The sequence below is a fragment of the Zootoca vivipara genome, chromosome 14 (genome assembly GCF_965207765.1).
Source record: "Zootoca vivipara chromosome 14, rZooViv2.hap1.1, whole genome shotgun sequence".
NCBI lineage: Eukaryota > Metazoa > Chordata > Lepidosauria > Squamata > Lacertidae > Zootoca > Zootoca vivipara.
The window spans coordinates 22,463,696-22,482,356 of NC_142597.1; the positions used below are offsets into that span (position 1 = coordinate 22,463,696).

The following is an 18,661-nucleotide window of genomic DNA, read 5'->3' on the forward strand; positions in this document are numbered from 1 at the left end:
TCAGGAAGTTCCTCCTAATATTTAGTCAGAATCTGCTCTCTCATAATTTGAATCTGCTGATTTTGGACACCTGCTCCCTCTGGAGCAGGAGAAAACAAGCTTGCTCCATCTTCCACGTGAAAGGCTGTCACAAGGAACAGGCTAGGCATACCCAACTCCCTCAACTGTTCCTCATAAGGCTTGGTTTCCAGACAGTTGGATCATCTGGTCACCCACCTCTGCACACATTCCAACTTGTCAATGTCCTCCTTAAACTGTGGTGCCCAGAACTAGACACAGCAAGGTGTGGTCTGACCAAGGCAGAATAAAGTGGGGCTATTACTTCCATTGATTGGGCACTATGCTTCTTTTGATGCAGCCTAGAATAGCCTTAGCCTCCCCACCCCCACCCCACCCCCGGCTGTATCACACTGTTCACTCGTGTTAAGTTTGTGATCTACTAAAACCCTCTAGATCCCTTTTACGTGAACTGTTGTCAAGCCAGGTGATTCCCCCATCCTATATTTGTGCATCTGGTTCTTCCTGTCTATGTTTAGAATGTTACATTTGTCCTTACTGATATTCTTTTTGTTAGTTTTGGCCCAGTTCTCCCATCTATTAAATTCCATTTGAATCCTGATTCTAGCTTCTGAGGTGTTAAGTACTCCAAGTTTGGTGTCATCCACAAATTTGTTGAGCATCCTCTCTATTCCTTCATCCAAGTCATTTATAAAGACATTGAACAACACTAGGCCTAGGGCCAGAACCCTGCAGCGTTCCACTTGTCCCTTTTTTTTTTACAGGGTGAAGTTTTATTGGGTTAGGACAGTTAGGGTTGCCATATGCCCTCCTTTTCCAGGACATGTCCTCTTTTTCATGCGTAGTCATAACAACCCACGGTTAAAAGTAGTAGTCGGAAAATGTATTCTCTTCTGCTCTTCAAAACATGGCAACCCTAACAGTCACAAGTCCACCAAACAGTAACAAATGTATTTATTTTTATTTGTTGTTTCATAAAAAATTATACAATGCTTGGTTGTTAAAAACAAACAAACAAACCCTCAAAGCATTTTCCAAAAGATAAAACAGTAAAATTAAGAAAAATTTACAGCCATTCTTTAAAACATACTAAAACGGGTTAAAATTACCTCCACTTTCTAAGCATCTGAGTGGGCTCGTTATGTTTTTAGCACAGAAAAGAGTTCAGTGAAGTTGCCTGCTTGAGCTCAATAGGCAGGGAGTTCCAAAGTTTAGGCGCTGCCACAGTAAATGATCAGGTACTCATTTAGTAGGTTTGGCCATGGCTACATCTCGTGGCTTGTCTGGGAGAGCTAAACCATTAGCCTGCATTCACAGAACATGTAAATTATAGGCTTTTCATGCAGAAAGCTCCAGGTTCAATCCTGGGTGGAGTTGGAAGAGATCCCTGCCTGAAACCCTGGAGAGCTGCTGCCAGACAATGTTGACAGCATTGAGCCAGGTGAATCAACAATCTGCCTCGGTATATCACACCTTCCTGCATTCTGGCTGCTCTCCTCCATTTCACATTTTGCTCTTTTTTCACCTCAATTCTCTCCCCACCCCCACCACACCAAGCTTAACTTATACACTCCAAAGCAGGCATCCCCAAACTTCGGCCCTCCAGATGTTTTGGACTACAATTCCCATCTTCCCCGACCACTGGTCCTGTTAGCTAGGGATCGTGGGAGTTGTAGGCCAAAACATCTGGAGGGCCACAGTTTGGGGGTGCCTGTTCCAAAGCCTCCCTAGCCCGCCCCCCCAAAAAACTTTCTGCTAAGTTTTACAGCCCGAAAAAGAAGCAAGCGCATCCTAAATTGCATGCCGCCCTGATTAGCGTACATTCCTAATTTACACACACAGCTATGGGTAGCAGAAAGTGGAGTTCTAGGCTGCTGAACTGTGTGGGGTTTTTAAAGTGTTTGTGTTAATTAAATATTGGAACCGCAAATGCGTACATGGCTAGGTGCTCCTTTCGGATATAGAGCTATGGACCTGCCTTTGCTTTCGGTGCAACTAATTCTCCACGAAATCCGGAAACATTAGATGGTTAGCTTCTGAAGCCCACTCCCCGCTGCTTTTATCACTAGTGCCCCTGAATTACTTTCCAAAGAAGGATTTCCCAACAGCCTCCCTTTGGGAATCATACTGCGCAAAGAGTCCTTGAGTCCGGAACATCTGTGGGGGTGCTGATGTCATGCTGGAACTTGTTGTCTCTGCTGGGAAAGCTTCACGGAAATCCTTGGCCACAAACCCTGTCCTCCTTTTGCTTGGCCAAGAACTGACTCAGCGCTGAATCACCTGGTGTGTTTTTTTTTTCTGAAGGAAGGGAGTCAGGAAAGGGACCTCCCTCATTTTGAGGAGAAACTTTTTATTTTATTTTTAAGGAGCCTTCTCGCACTTTAGCAAATCTTTTGTGGACTGGAGTCAACTTCATTAGCTGCACGACTTTCATCCCAAATCGGCAGCCTTGCAGTGCATTCCTAACCAATTCTACTCGGAAGTAAGTCGGTGGTATTCAGTGGGGCTTACTCCCAGGAAAGTGGGGTTAGGATTGCAGCTGTATCACTTGCCTGGGGATGTCAACACATCATATATTTAAAGCACCCTCCCCTCTTAAAAAGAAATAAGAATCCTGGGAATTTTTATTATTATTATTATTATCGTGGACTTGTAGGCAGGAGTTGATTTGCACAATCTCCCATTTAAATGCAATCAAAATCTACCAGTAATTGGCTGCAGCAGAAGTTGGGGGAAGAAGTAGCCAGAAGAGAAGGGAAGAGAAGTCTCTGGCTGGAGCCCAGTGCTGCAAGGAGGAAGGAAGCCTCATACTAGTATGGGAATGTTTGGGCACAAACACCAGCCCTGTCCCCCCTGAGTCTGGGCCAACTGAGCCATCAGAGCATGGTTTGTTTAGATAAAGATCTGGCTTTGGGGTTTAACACGCCAGCTTGGAATAATAAAAAAGGAAGCTGTTCTGATTTAGCTGATGGGGCGTTTTGAGAGGGAGGCGAGAATAGGGGTGCCTGAGTTGCACAGAGGCCTCCTAGCCAGCGGAAGTGAGCACCCAGGGAGTCACGGGGAAGAGCATGCAGGAGATGGGGGCACTGGGTGAAAGCAGGAAGGGCAGAGGGTGCCAGTGCTTTTTTTTTTTTTTTTGCAACTGACACCCTGCAATCAGCTCATCTGGGAGTAGGGTGGTTTGTGTGCCCAAGTGCTTCTGTGCACCTGAAATCCCATCTCTTCCTGTTTGCCATGCAATTGCTTCTTCCATGGAAGAGTCGAATGACACTGGGGGGTTGGGGTGGAAAAAGCCTTCCACAAGTCAGGCATGGTGACAAATCTGACACAGGGCCAGTTTGTTTGTTTTTGGCTTTCCTGCCTAGACCTTCCGCCAAAGAGCTGCTGGCAGTCTGCATGTTCACCTTTATCCTCACAATAGCCCTGTGAGGTGGGCCATTTGCTCTCTTTCAGCCTCACCTGTGATTGAACAGGGTTCTGAACTCAAGCCCAGCTCTCCAACCAGAAGATAGGGAACCTGCAGCCCTTCAGAGGCTGCTGGGCTCACAACTCATGAGTCCCAGCCAGCAGAGCCAGTCATCAGGGGTGATGGGGAGGTGGAGTCCAATGATGCCAGGAGGGCCAAAGGTTTGCCATCACCAGCCCACAGAGGCTGTCAGAGGCTCTCCAGCATTTCCGGCAAAGAAAGGTCTTTTGCATTTGCGTTTATATTCCCCTTTTTCCCCTCCAAGGAGCTCAAAGTGGAGAACATGGTTCTCCCACTCCTTGTTTAATCCCCACAACAACCCTGTGAGGTAGGTCAGGCAGAGAGACAGTGCTTGGACCAAGGTCACCCAGTCAGCTTCATGGCTGAGTGGGGATTTGAACCCTGGCCTCGCAGATCCTAGTCCCGTCACTCTAACCACTATGCCACACTGGCTTTCCAGCCCTACCTGGAGATTCCAGGGACTCGGGAAGAATCATAGCACCATAGAGTTGGAAGAGACTTTGAGAATCATCTTGTCCAACCCCCTCCAATGCAGGAATATGTAACTGCTGCACACGGGGATCGAACCTGCAACCTTGGTGAGACTGGCTTCTGGATTAGGCCATAAACCCATCTAATCCCAGCATCCCACTCTAACAGTGGCTAGGCAAATACCTCTTCTGGAACAGAATTCATTAATGTGTTATGGGGAATGCATCAACATGCTACCCGATGTGGTAGAGAGGGGGTTAGCTTCTCCTCCTTCCCTTTGGGGGTATCTTTTCCCTGGTTCTCCCCTTTTAACCCTTGTTAACTGTCTCCTTTCTCCAAGCCCTCCTCTCCAGTTTAGTGAAGATGCCGTCTGTGACCCACTCTGAGGGGCCTCCCGACTGCCTTTCCTTTCTACACCAGGCACAGGGGAGAGAGAGAGAGCGCTCACAGCCTATAAATCACCCGGCACACAGAGAGAGTAGATAAATATTTAGACTGGCTCAGTGGCGCTGCTGGGTCACCCGCTCGCTGGCGCGACGGGAACAAGAGTTCGCAAGGGCTGGGGAATGATTGGGACTTGCGAGAGAGTGAAGTAGCCAGCCGACGTGGGGCCCGGAGGGAGAACCACAGCTGAAAGCAAATAGGTTTGGGAGCTAAAGAGCTGGAATGTTGTCTGAGTGACTCCTCTCTTTCTGTCACAAGGGGGGTTTCACATTAGGGAGTTTCAGAGGTCACCCCCTCCACCAGGGAAAGGCTCGTGGACAGTCAGCTGTGTGACCCTCTCCGGGTTACTCCATTTCATTCCCCCCCTTCTCCCCCCACTCCAAATATTCAGCCAGGATTATGTGGCCACTGGGGCTGTCTACTCCCATTTCTGCCCACCCCCCTCTGATATTTGTACTTCTGCAAAACTGTGGGCTTTTCATGTGGATGGTCCTATTTTTGCTGCACTAGGAATGGCGCTCATGCTTGGACATTGGAAATAAAGGGAATAAGTGGGTGTCTGTTGTTATTTGAAAAGTTGTCTCAAAAGGCAAGTGTGGGGAGGAGCCCCTGGGAGTAGAATTGGCAACCTTGCATGGAGGATTGCCACATCTATCAAACCAGCAGAGCTGCAGTTTGGAACAGCTTTCTGGGCAGTTTAATATTATTTGGACTGCTCCAGCCCACCCAGCTTGGACATTGCACCCTCCCAGAAAGGAAGGGGCCCCCTAAACAGTGAACATACGGAGCTACCTTACCTGTAGCTCAGCATTGCCTACACTGACTGGCAGCAGCTCTCTAGTGTTCCAAGCAGGAGCCTCTCCCAGTCCTACTAGGATTGGACCTGAGACTTTCTGCATGCAGATCCCATCCTCTGCCACTGGGCTGTGGCCCTTCTCTGCAGCTTGAGTGCAGCACACACTGCCCACACTTTTCTAGGCTTCGCCCTAGAATGCATGAGGACTAGAAACATGGAAAGGGCTAGCTGCACCCTTCCCCCAAGAGAGCAGGGAAGGAGCCCAAAGAGAAGTACAAGCTTGCGAGAGAAGCTCTGTGTGCGTGTGCTTGGCATCGTCTCCTCTTCCCCATTCATCTTCTTCTGTGTTTTAAATGCATCCAGCCAACACCCAGCTCAATCCTGGGTCCAGCGTGCAGCTGTGCTGTCAGCTGTCTGGTCGTTTCCTGCATTGTCTGGCCAGCCTGTCGTACTCCTGGGAGGGGAAGACGGTGAATCAGCCTTGGAATGTATGCAGACAGACCCAGAGGTCATCCCAGGGAGAGAGGCTTAGCCAGAGCGGAGCTCAGTTCCTGAGCTCTGGGTCTTATAAAGGCAGGTGCCTGGAATGCCACACAGATCCGGGGGGGGGGGGGGGAGAGGAGCTAGGAGAAGGAGGCATCACTGTGCTAATTTAGTCTTCCAGGATGAGACTTCTTGTAGATAAGGGACTTTCTCATCCCGAAGGCCACATTCCCTTCTGGGCAGCCTTCTGAGGGCCATATGTCAGTGGTGGGCAGGTCCAGAAGTAGAAGTGGGTGGAGCAGCAGATGTAAAGTTGACCTTCCTACAGCAGGCTGGTTTCTACACACACACACACAAAGACACAATGCAGCCAGGCGAAAACACTCAAAGGGACAAACAGATTTATTTTATTGGAAGCAAATAACATGGAAATAAGCACTGAACTTGCACTATATTCCACCATAGTTTCAGAAGCGCCCTACACCTCGTGTGAAATCTCAATGTGGGACTTAGCTATTAGGGGACAGTTGTGGAAATGGAATAAACTGTCGTGTGAAGTTCCTCTCTACTGCAGTTTTGATATAATGTGTGCCACCCTAGTACCACACATTTGATCGGAATTGCTGCCCCAGGTGGAAGGATTTGTCCTGCGATTTGTTGGGGATGGCATCAATGTCATTTCAATCACCTGGAGATTTTCTCCTCTCTGTTCTCTCCCTGCTCCCCATACCATCTTCCTGTGGTGTGTTTCTACTTTTGTGGTTCAACAGCTGAGTGGCAGGCAGAAATTCAATAGTGTTTCCTATCTTCAAGCTGGGAAAAGTCCAGGGATAGAAACTGGCACAGGAGAGACCAGCATTCCCAGAATCTGTAGGTAGGGCTAGGAGAGAATCCTGTCTGAAACCATGGAGAGCTGCTGCTAGTCTGTGTAGACAATATTGATCTAGATCAGGCATCCCCAAACTTTGGCCCTCCAGATGTTTTGGACTACAATTCCCACCATCCCTGACCACTGGTCCTGTTAGCTAGGGATCATGGGAGTTGTAGGCCAAAACATCTGGAGGGCCGCTGTTTGGGATGACTGATCTAGATAGACCAATGATCTGACACATTGTAAGTCTGCTTCCTGTGTTCTCCTCTTTCTGTTTGCAGATTTGTTGCAGCTCAGACACAGTAAATTCCCATAATGGCAACCCATATTCCCTCCCCCTTGTCTTCTCTTGACTGAGGTCCTAGGAGAAACCCTCCTGCAGGCCTATATTTGGAGCCCTCCCAGTGAACTGTATAGACCCAGTTAATGCCTTAAGCAATGCCTGTGTGGAGTCTGAATTCTGCAGGCAGAGTTCAACAGACAGCACACCCTGGGCTCTGTGTCCAGCAGCAATAAGGTATCTGCACCCTCAGTGAATAGAAGCTTAGACAGATGGTTTACACAACCATGTCAAACTGAAACCAGGAATGTCTTTTAACTCTCCCCCTTTTCTCTTTAGGAGGTGAAGATTTTCCGAGCCCTGATCCTTGGAGAACTGGAGCGGGGCCAGAGTCAATTCCAGGCACTTTGCTTTGTCACCAGGCTCCACCGCAATGAAATCATTCCCAGTGAGTCCATGGCCAAGCTAAGACAGGTGAGAAGATGGAGGGATGGTCATTGGTTCTTGCATTTAGGGTGACCCTGAGGCACATTATTAGTCTTGTTTAAATTTACTGGTCCCCTTTCAGTGGAGCAGGGATCAATGTCCTAGGTGACTTTCAGAAAATAATTATGACAAACTAACCAAGATTTTCAAATGTTTGCATATTTACAGACATTTGGAGAGTGAATTAACTATGCACAACCCATCCTCATATCTCTCCCCCCCCCCATTGGATTAGAACAGGCACGTCCAACAGGTAGATCGTGATCTACCGGAAGATCACTGGACATCTCATCTGTGGTAGATCACTGGCTCCCCCCAAAGAAGCTCAACAACTTTTGCTCCCCTAGAAAAAGCTCAACATGTGTGCCCTGCACCCCCCAAAACAGGGCCTTCCTCCATTCTAAAAAAGCCCAAGAACTTTGACCAGGACCCCCAAAACCTTCTTTCCTTAAAAAAAAAAGCTCAACAACTTTGACCTGAACCCCCCAAAAGGGGTAGATCACTGCCAGTTTTTAACTCTGTGAGTAGATCACAGTGTCTTGGGAGTTGGCCACCCCTGGATTAGAACAAATTCTGCTGCAGGCCAGTATTAGAAGCCCTACCTGGGCACTGTGTATAGCCCTGCTGAATAAGCCAGTTAAGTCAGCGCCTAGATGGAACCTGCACACAGGTGTTCATGGTTCATCACAGCAGGGGGAAGGGGGAAGAGAGAGGATTTTCTTGGTGGATTTCTAGGCCATAAAGCCATAGCTGTCAAGTTCTCCCTTTATTTAAGGGAAATTCCCTTATGCTGAATAGGCTTCCTCACGAGAAAAGGGAAAACTTGACAGCTATGCAAAGCTGCTGTTTCCATAGAAAAAGGCTCTGCTGTGGATCCCCATTAATCGCACTTCAGAGCCTAACAAAAAAGTTGCATGCAATAGAAACCCAACCAGCTGCTTTTGTCAAGTGAAGGCAACTTTGCAAGGAATGGGATTAGGAGTGGAGAAGCAGCAGCACAGGAATGCTTAACCCTTTCCCCCACGTCTCCACTCCAGCTTTATCTCCCCAAGCAATTTTTCTCTTTACAACATCCAAACACGCAGTTGTCCCTCTTGAACACGTGCTTGGAGACCCACGGAGGGAAAACCAGCTTGGGGGGGGGCGGGATTTGGAGCAAAGAAATTGCAGGCAGAAAAGGGGAGTTTTACCCTTTCCCTCCCGCCACCTTTGCAAAGTTGTGTGGTCCCAGCAAAAAATAGTTTGGTTTATTGTGTGGCGTGAACCAAGGCAAGATGACATCCTTCCACTAATTCAGCTATATCATAACTGAATTTGAATTAAGGTTGCAAGTGTTTCTAGCAAACAGGAAAGCTTTTGAGTAATTTCCTTGATTTTAACACTTACTATTTTGGTCAATTTAGTATATTTGTGTTAATGAAGAGGCAGTTAGATTTTTATTTAATAATACGTCTTCCCCCCCCCTTCCCAATTGTTGCCTCATATTTCAGTGCTGCTTTTTAAAATGGTAAACTGCTGTGAGTTTTAGGGGAGCAGACGATGAACTATTTATGCCTGTGTGCTTCTATTCATTTCTGGTAGTTAAATACGCAGACCGACCCCCAGCGAAAAACAGCTGTTGGGTTTTAAAATGACACCGGTGATAGGAAAGCTGATGAGACTCTTAAAAGCTCTCTCCGCTGCTTTCTCCCTGGCCAGAAAAATCCACGGACTGTGCGGCAAGCCGAAGAGGTGCGTGCCCTTGAGCATCTCAGCATGGACGTGACTGTCAACTTCAGCAAAGGGGCTCAGCTCAGCTCCCACATCCACAACGTCTGTGCAGAGGCTAAAGAGGCCATCTACACCCGGGAAGAGGATGTGAAGTTCTGGCTGGAGAAAGGTAGGTGGCGCCATTCCCATTTGACATCTTCCTTCTGCAGCAGTGATAGTGGAGAATGGCAAGAATAGCTAACGTGTGCCCCCCCCCCAGATGTTGCTGGACTCCAACTCCCATCAGCCCCAGCCAGTGTGGCCCTCTGGTCATGGAAGAAGCATGGGGAACCTGGTTTGAGGAGTCTGATGCAGAAGGTAGCAAGCAAGAAAAGGCACCTGGGAAGCATGGGTGGATTTAGAGCAAGCATGGCCAAGCTTGGCCTTCCAGCTGTTTTGGGACTCAGACAGCTGCCCTGGACACAGAATTGACCTGCGCCTCCATGGACAGCTGTGAATCCAAAATGACTCCCAGGCTGCACAGGGGCACAGTTACCCCATTCAGGACCAGGGAGTCCTCCACACCTGCCCGCCTCCTGTCCCCCACAAACAGGCCTCCAACCGCCTCCAGGCACTCACAATAACTTCCCTTTTTCTCTTTCCATGGTTCATTTTACATATCATGAATCCTTGCATATTTTACAAAAACTGTACCATTCAGTATTCCATTATTGGATCCCTCAAAACTTGTTTACACCATTGAATTTGTCTTGATGCTGCCAGCGTTTTCAGCTGCACGCAATTACTTCCCATATATTCAAAAAACATTTGCCAATCTTCTTTAAACATATGTTGTTTTTCTTCTCTTCTTATTCTTATTAACAACTCTCAGCACCCTTAACAAGCTGCAGTTCCCGGGATTCTTTGGGGGAAGCCGTGACTGTTCAAAGAGCTATCGCAGTGCTTGGATGCGCAGTGCTTGGCACGGGAAGTGACTTTCTGTCTTTGTGGCTCTCTTTCAGGTGTGGACGGCTCCATGTTTGAGGTCCTGCCCCAGTCGGCTGACCTTCCCAACTTGCAGCGGTGCCGCCTGTGTGCAGATCGCTGGAGGCCCTGCATCTGCAGCTATGCGCTGAGCATCGAGTGGTACCCCTGCATGCTCAAGTACTGCAAGAGCCGCGATGCTGCTGGGAAGGTCTCCTCCTACAAGTGTGGCATCCGCAGCTGCCAGAAGGGCTACAGCTTCGACTACTACGTGCCGCAGAAGCAGCTGTGCCTTTGGGACGAGGAGACCTAGCAGGGCGCCCAGGCAGCCATTTTGTCCCATCAGTGCTTCCCTTCCACCTCCTTTCATGTGGCTCTGGGTCGCTCTGCCAAGATGGCTGCCTAGGAAAGGAGGGGAGGTGCAAGGCTTGGAGGGGAGGGGGGGCACCTGTTCAGGACTCCATTTTATGAAGCCTTTGTGTGGGTCTGCCCAACTCCTTTTCTACCCAACTGCGAACTCCCTCGGACTTGGGGATATAGGCCACATTTGACTATGACCTTGCCTAAGAAGATGGTGAGCTGTTGGCACAAGGACGTGCTCTAGGGCAGAGTTGGGGTTGTTGAAGCCTCAGGACCAGGCCCCTCATGCACCGTTTGACCATTGGCCCTCTTGAATTCTTAAGGACCTTGACAACCCAGACTGAAATGTGACCCACTACACTGTTTTTGTATCACCAAGAAAATTGGGGGGAAAGGACAGAGGCTCTTCCTTGACAATCTTCCAGAAGGAATATGAGGCCAGAGGAGTAAGGAGGCCCCTCCAAGCACCAGACTTTTATGGGTGTTTAATCTGCCCGGTGGTGGTCGTGTGGGGCTTGAACCTGTGGCCTCCATATCAAAGCTCTTGAACTTGAAGAGCGCCCTGAAACTTGCTACCTGGGTCAACCAGCAGAAGGAAACGAGCAGCCACAACAAGACGGCTGTTCTACGTTAAACACGCAACACTCATGTGATGAGGCATCAGAACTGGTGTCTAAGTGTGGTGTTTCTGCCCCCTGCTCCTTTCGCATAATGATGGCAGGAAGATCGCAGAATAACAGGATTGACACCAACCTCAGAAACAATTCATCACATCTCCTAAACAGCAGACCCCTGCAGCAACCAATGCTTGTTATTCGTTTCAGCAGCATGGCTGTACCAAGCTATACCAAGCCCCTTGATCAACTGACTGGCTGAGGTGGAAGAGCATCACTGAGACCTGCCTCTCGATCCCAATTGGCTGGTTCATTCAAGAGACCTGTCTCTCGTTCCCGGTTGTTCCTCCCAAGGAGGAGGGCACACCAACCAGGTTCCAGTTAGAGGTACTTACTCTCCAATCTTGCTAGCATCTGTCTCCCAGTGATTGAGGATCAATGGGCAACTAGGAACCAAAGCAGGAATGAGAAACCTATGGCCATCAAGCAGGGGCAGTAGTCAGCAATGGCCAACAAAATCTGCAGGACCGCAGGCTCCTCATCCTTGCAGTATAGGAAAGTAACCCTGAAGATGTCCCAGATGCCTGCAACTCAAGGGTAGCCAGCATGGTTTGGACTCTAACTCCCATCAACTCCTGCCAGCATCACCAATGGTCAGGGATCATAGGTGCTGTAGTGCAGCAGCAGTTGGACAACCATAGGTGTCATCCGCCTACATCCTGAGCTAACAGGTGCCAATGAGCATTTCACAGGCTTAAGCACTATGGTTCTGTTTTGAGATCAGAAAGCAATGTGCCTGTGCATTTCTACATGATGCAATATCCCCAAAATGTGTTGGGATGAATTGATGACATTCCCCAATTTTGAAAGAGACTCTATTGATCAAGCCAAGGGGAACAAAGTAATATGGGGTGACCCCTGTGCAGCATTGGTGTCAGAAGTGGCCCAAGCTACAGGAGTATGCGGGCATGCCCAGGCATGAAGGAGAGAGTCTGGTCTAGCTGTGGTTCCTGCATTGTAGGGGATTTGGACTACTAGCTGACCCTTGGGATCCCTTCCAATTCTATGATTAAGGCAGAGAAACAGTCCCTCTATGCTAATGCCTGTCTCTCCCGCTCCTATCTCAGTGGCAGAGCAATCTGAGCCTTAAAGTGCTAGTTACATGATAGAGGTGGTTCTGTCTATGTAGTAGGAAATGCACTTGAATGTAGACATTAGACTTGCGGTGAGCTTGACAAAAAGGCTGCTCGTGATGGGTGCAAGTTCCATCCCCATTACTTCTGGGGAAACTGTACCCTGCGACTCTGCCTCAGTTTCCCTTGTAAAATGTAGTGGGGAAGGGGGAATGGTGGGTTAGGTGATTTGTTGCCTAGGATTTTTACATCCCCCTTTCCCAGGAGATGGGTAACAGAAGAGCAGCTTACCAACTGGAATCTTACTGCGCAGGGCAGGGGGAGCCCACCAGTGTTCCAGCATTGGGGGGGGGGTTGGACTATATGACCCTTGGATCCCTTCTGACTCTATAGTCCTATGGACAAAATGCCCTTCATTAAGGCCATGCAGTTGGGGTTGATGGGAGCTGGAGTCCAACAGCATTGGTGAAGGACCACCTTGGCACACCTTGGCTTATGAGGTCTGGGTAGCCCCTTGGTGAACCATCCTATCAATCGGTTGAGGAAAATTTGTGCACATTCCATTGAGATTTGCAGTAAAATGGCTATTGGTGTATTAACCAACTATGGCAGGATGTAAAGAGGAGACCCGTTTGGTCAGGCCAGAGGCCCATCACACCAGCCTCCTTCATCCCATTAACAGCCCCATCCTCCATTACTTTGCCTTCTTCCCTTTTAAGCCATCGCTGGCACCTTGTAGTGGGGAATTCCACAAGTTTGTGATCTGTTGTGCGAGCAATGAAGGAGAAACCCCACTTAACCATTTGTGAGGACCCCATAATTTGATTTGCAATGTATTGCCCTGTTTTCTTTATGGCAGGGCTCACATGCCGAATTCAAGAGACCCTCTTTTCCCCCCACCGCAGAGATGCAGTGAGGGGCAGCTTTACCGGTTTGACTTCTGCCTGCCATGCAGCTGCTTGAAGGCACTGGGGTCCTATCCAGGCAGGGGAAAGAGGAAGGGAGGTCAACCACATTTTGCAACCCTCCCTCCCCTCTTTTTCAATGCCATCTTCTCCTGTGCCTCCTTCCATCGCAATGTGCCTTTTTCTCTTCTTAACTCTGGACATTTCAGTCCATGGAAGTTCAAACCTTCAGTGTTTCATTTCAAAGTAATTGTTCTGTGTGTTCTTGAGCCTTTCTCACAGAATTATTTTTGTATGCATCTCTCCCGAGGAGAAGGAGGGGGGATGATGGGGAGGGGGGGTCAGAGTTGCTTTTTAAAAAAAGCCACATGAAGCGAAACAAATGTAAAACTTGAATGGAAAGTATTTTAAAGCAAAGTATTTATCATATGTAAGGTGAATAAACTGATTTCTTTTGTTTGTTTAATGCACTTTCTCCAAGGAGTCTCGGTCTCTCTATTTGCCACTCACATACAGTAACAATTTGTGCTAGAAAGAAATCTAGCTGGTGCATTATTTTATTTTATTTTTGCATGGGAACAACTTAATTAGTCTGCAAAGGATGCCACAATTTTACATTTATGTCTGTACCGTATTTCAGACGTGATTTCGCCATATATATTTTTGCCAGCAAAAACATTTTTGTCCGTTTCTTCCCCCCACCCATCCCCACACTTTGTGGCTAACATCAGGTTTGTTCTGCAAAACTCAAAAGGTAGCTCCACTGCTTTGCGTGATTTTTAGTTGCCCCTAATAAATGTGTTATAATATATTATTGCCCCTACTTGGATTTTTGCTAATGGATTCAGCGCTGCTGGTTGCCTTCTGGGTGACATATTCAGTAATTCCACTAGGGGGCAATGCACAACCTTGGGATCTCATGCTGTACCAACTGAGCTATCCCAACTCCTGGGGTATGGTGGGACTGCAACTCCCATCAGCTCCAACCTGCAAGGCTAATGGTTAAAGGGCGAGGGGCATTGTAGTCCTGCTCTAGAGAGAAAGAGAATAAATTGTTAAAATGATTTTTTTTAATAAAGCAGATATCATGTTAGATGCCGATGCTGGCTCCTGTGTCTGGAGACTTTGGAAGAAAACAACACTGGAGAAACAGAAGTAAATGCCATGCATTGTTCCAAAATGGTCCACATTCCAGCAAGCAGCGAAAGGGAAAGGGTACTAGACAGCTACAGCATTAGGAGAAAGCCGATAATAAGCCTTCATTAGACTGCTGACATTGCACAGTTCTTTCACTGCGTTTCAAACCGTGTTTGCACATTGTCGTACACAGCATGGTTTGATGAGTGTCTAAGATGCTTGCTGTACATCCACACCAGTGGGCAGAGTCGGGATGTCTTCACTCAAGCACTTCTCAATTCAAATTGAATCCGGTTTGGGGGAGAAAGGCAAACACAGTTTTTCACAAGAAACTACAGGATAGGCAAGGGTTGTGGCTAATGTCGTGTGTGCACAGCTCCCCAAACCAGTGGGTGGAGCATACTGGATGCAGAGTAAATGGGAATAGACTGTTAACACCAGGCATCCCCAAACTTCGGCCCTCCAGATTCCCATCTTCCCCAACCACTGGTCCTGTTAGCTAGGGATCATGGGAGTTGTAGGCCAAAACATCTGGAGGGCCGCAGTTTGGGGATGCCTGGTTAACACCCTCTCCCATTAAGGCTGTGCTAGGAACTGGTACTGCCCTGGAGAGCTGGGTAGTAGAAATTGGGCAGATTTAAAGCCCTAATCTCCTTGGGGAATGGAGGCACAAACTAGAGGAGAATAGGAGTTTTTGAAAGACATGGGTGCCACCTACAATCTTTAGCTGGTAGAGGTGGTTCACATGATAATTGCATGTTCTAAAGGGTTCACATACAATCATGCCATTTGTAGAGCTGGAAGGGGCCCCAAGGCTTATCTAGTCCAATCCCCTGTGATGCAGGAAGCACAGCTAAAGCATCCCCGACAGAAGGCAATCCAACCTCTGTTCATAAACCTCCAGTGAAAGAGAGTCCACCACCTTCCAAGGTGGTCCATTCTACTGCTGAACAGCCCTTACCAGCAGAAAATTCTTCCTAACGTTTAGTGGGGATCTCCTTTCTTGTCATTTGAATCCATTGGTTTGTATGAAACTGTTGACTATAGCCTTCTCCAGAAATTATGCTCAATCAGGGGTGTGGAGCAGTTGTCCAGTCTGAGGGCCACAGTCCCTTCTAGGCAACATGAGAGTGGCAGACAAAAGTGGCCAAAACAGCAGATAATACATTTTAACTTTGATTGGTAGGCTGGTTGCTACACACACAACCAGCCCTCTCTGGCCAGGAGAGAGGAGGTGTGGCTTGGGGAGACTCTTGAAGGCCAATATCTGGCCCTCGGCCCTGAATTCCCCCACCCCTGCTGATGAGCCTGCCCCCTGCTTCACATGCATGAAGAGTGAAGATCTGGAACAGGGAAGCGTCCACAAGTGATCTTGTACATGCGAACTCTTCCATGTGACTCGGAACACCAGAAGCGTGGAGCCTTTCCATGTAAGGCTCTGCATAAGAAAGCTCCCATGGTTGCAGATGTTTGCACAGAAGGTGCTGGTGCCAGACGCCGCTCCCTGATCTCTTGCTGATTGAACTCGTGGGTGTGATTTCTAAAGAGGGCTTATCACGTATTGGAATCAAGGGAAAAGAAATCAAATGCCAGGGCTTTCCATCGATGAGCCAGCTCTAATTTCCCCTGGATCAGGACCAAGGCTTCTCAGTGGACTCCCTTCCTCCTTTCAGATTCAAGCTGTCGGTGTCTCCATGCAGAAAACCATTCCAGAGTTGTGCACTTGGGGACCACAGCAGCTCAGTGGGGTGCCTTGTTCTCCCATGCAGACTGAACACCCAGAGTGGTCTCTGGTCTTATACCTGTCCTCTCTCTCCTCCCACCACCTTTACTGGCTTATGGTTCATTTCCAGGTCCAATGCAAAATGCAAAAATGACCTGCTTCCCTCCACATGAACGCTGCTAGCATCCTGCCCTCCTCTTCTGAGACATTGCTCCATCTGTCTCCGCATCATTGGGGTGTGTTTGGTTGGGATCTGGAGCAGGGCCTTTTTTGGTTGTGGCACCCCAATTATTAAACCCTCCCTAGTGAGTTTTGGTTGGCTCCTCCTCTTTGGAGTTTAAGGAGGGTGGCAAAGACTTTCAAAATCCCATTGCCTGTTTGATCTATCTCAAAATTGTAGGGGAGTGGTGTTGTCATCTTTTCACCTTCCAAAATGGCATTGTAGACTTTTTAAAGCGGCTCACTCTTGTTTTGCCTCCTGTACAGAGAAATGAAGGAGCCAGCTGCAATGTAGCTCTGGACACTAGATGCACATGTGAACAGTGCATGTATGAACCTCGTATACAGAGATATCAAGAAACCAGTGACAATGCACCTCTGGGAACCAGGTGCACATGTGAACCAACCCTGTGTATGATGTGTAGATATTACCCACTAGATTTCTGCTTTGCATATTAGGGCAGAAAAGGTGGGGAGGGAGGGGGTGAGAAGTCTGAGCTCTTGTTGCTTGCTTTGTTCTTTCGCAAAAAAAAAGCAGGGGTGGGGTGGGTGTACCTCTCCCTCTCCCTCTCCCTCTCCCTCTCCCTCTCCCTCTCCCTCTCCCTCTCCCTCTCCCTCTCCCTCTCCCTCTCCCTCTCCCTCTCCCTCTCCTGAATTTTCCACACTCCTATCTGTAAAGGACTTTTGGAAGCCATGTCATGGGGGGGGGGGCAGCATTGTAGATTCCAGGCTGAGAGTTCTTCTCCCTTACCTAAATTCTAGAGCAGGGATGGGGGTAGTTGTCGCAGCTCAGATTTCAGAATGGAAGGTTCACTGTTGATTTGCATAAAGTTTATGCAGATTGAGAGCTTTGCATAATTTGCATAAAGCTTGCCTCACTCGTAATCAGGCTAGCCAGTTTCCCCACCCTGCCAGGTTCACCTGTCTCCCTTAATCCTCCCGGCTGCTGGTGGGAGTTGAACATCTGAGGTGGGATGCAGGTGGGGAAATTCAGTTCAGTTTGCATTTTACTGTGAAAATTCCCTAAAACAATAGGAGGACCAAAGCACAGCTCTCCTTCCAAATCTGCACTGCTTTGAAATTTGGACTGTCCTTCAGCAAATATGTGCTAGGGGAAAGCAAACATAAATATGCATTTATTGGTGAAAATAACACAAAAAATGAATGGCTGGGGCAACCCAGTTATATGGGTGGGGTACACATAATAAATTATTATTATTATCATTATTACTTGCAAGAATGTGCTTATCAGGAAAAATTGCATGCAGAAATTTGAGGATTAGGAGAGACGAATAGCTAAATGCTTCTGAATATTTTCAACGACCCTTTTAAAGAAGCAAAATGATGTGGAAATGTCAATTCCTAGCCACAGGTAAATGTACTCCTTGTTCGGATAGTTAAGTTTAACTGTCTTTTTGGTGTTGTGCTGGATCTGAGTCCACCTACAGCAGAGCCAATCCAAGGATCTCACTAGACCACCCAGATGGCTGCAATATGCATTGCCGGAAGAGGAAATCTATCACTGGTAAAAAGGGCAAAAGAAGGGATAGAGCTGCATAAAATTAGCATGTGCTAATAAAATTAGCTGGACCATAAAGAAGGCCAATCGCCGAAGAATTGATGCTTTTGAATTATGGTGCTGGAGGAGAAATCTTGGAGAGACACTGCCCATCAGTGTAGATAATACTGAGCTAGATGGACCAATCATTTGACTCAGTAGAAGGCATTTTCCTGTGTTCCCAACGGCAACAATTAGCCACAACAGCTAAATGGTGCATATACAGAGGAAGAACACCTCTGAACCCCAGGCACTCTTTGGAACATAATGCCTTATAGGGTAGCTTTCAGAGCCATCCAGCTCCAGACTTGATGTTCTGATCTTGGGTGTGGCACCAGCATCCCCTTTGTATTGATTACATGCTCCTCCAGAATAAGGAAAGCCCCAAATAGCTTGCCCAACACCTAGTAGGGAAGTCCATTGCACAGTTGTGTCGGCAGCCCTACTAGATACGGATGCATTTTGTAAAGAGAGCCTGTGGAACTGAAGTGCTGTGTGGATGTGGCCTGGTTGGATGGGCACATGTGCTGGAGAGCGCAAAGAGTCTCTAATAATCCCAGATCCTTCTTCTGCCTCTCTGGCTCCTTGGGCAAGTCGTGCTACCTCCTCGCCTGCCCACCCCCCTCTGGGCCTGAGTTTCTCTGTGTGTGCACAGGTATCATGAGTGCTTATTCACACACACACACACACACACACACACACACACACACACACACACACACTTCTTTCTCCCATCCCCACTCAGGTTGACATCCGCCTGCTCTCCCGGGACTGAAGTTCGGAGGATCATCCTGGTTCACTTGGGGGTCTTTGAAGAAGATCAAAAGCCTGCTTTGCGGGGCTGAGCAGTCAGTCAGGAGAAGCCTTCTTTTCCTTGCTTTCCAACGTGTCCAGGCATGAGCCAAGGCTCCCTTTTCCAAGAGGGAAGGAGGCCACCCCTATTTCCAAAAAGCAGGTGGGTGAGCTCCAGCACGCTTCTTCCCCCTCTCCAGATATTGCAATG

At 48.2% G+C, this 18,661-nt stretch overlaps 1 protein-coding gene across 1 annotated transcript in view; it reads left to right on the forward strand.

The window, feature by feature from the left end:
* The window catches only part of OAF (out at first homolog), a 28,962-nt gene extending 15,471 nt beyond the window's left edge, over positions 1–13,491 (forward strand). The window contains exons 2-4 of the mRNA XM_035140190.3: positions 7,190–7,324; positions 9,035–9,215; positions 10,048–13,491. Of these exons, the coding sequence (XP_034996081.2) occupies positions 7,190–7,324; positions 9,035–9,215; positions 10,048–10,322 (591 nt within the window). The 3' untranslated portion in view covers positions 10,323–13,491. The remainder of the gene's footprint in view (positions 1–7,189; positions 7,325–9,034; positions 9,216–10,047) is intronic.
* Positions 13,492–18,661: the final 5,170 nt, after the last annotated feature.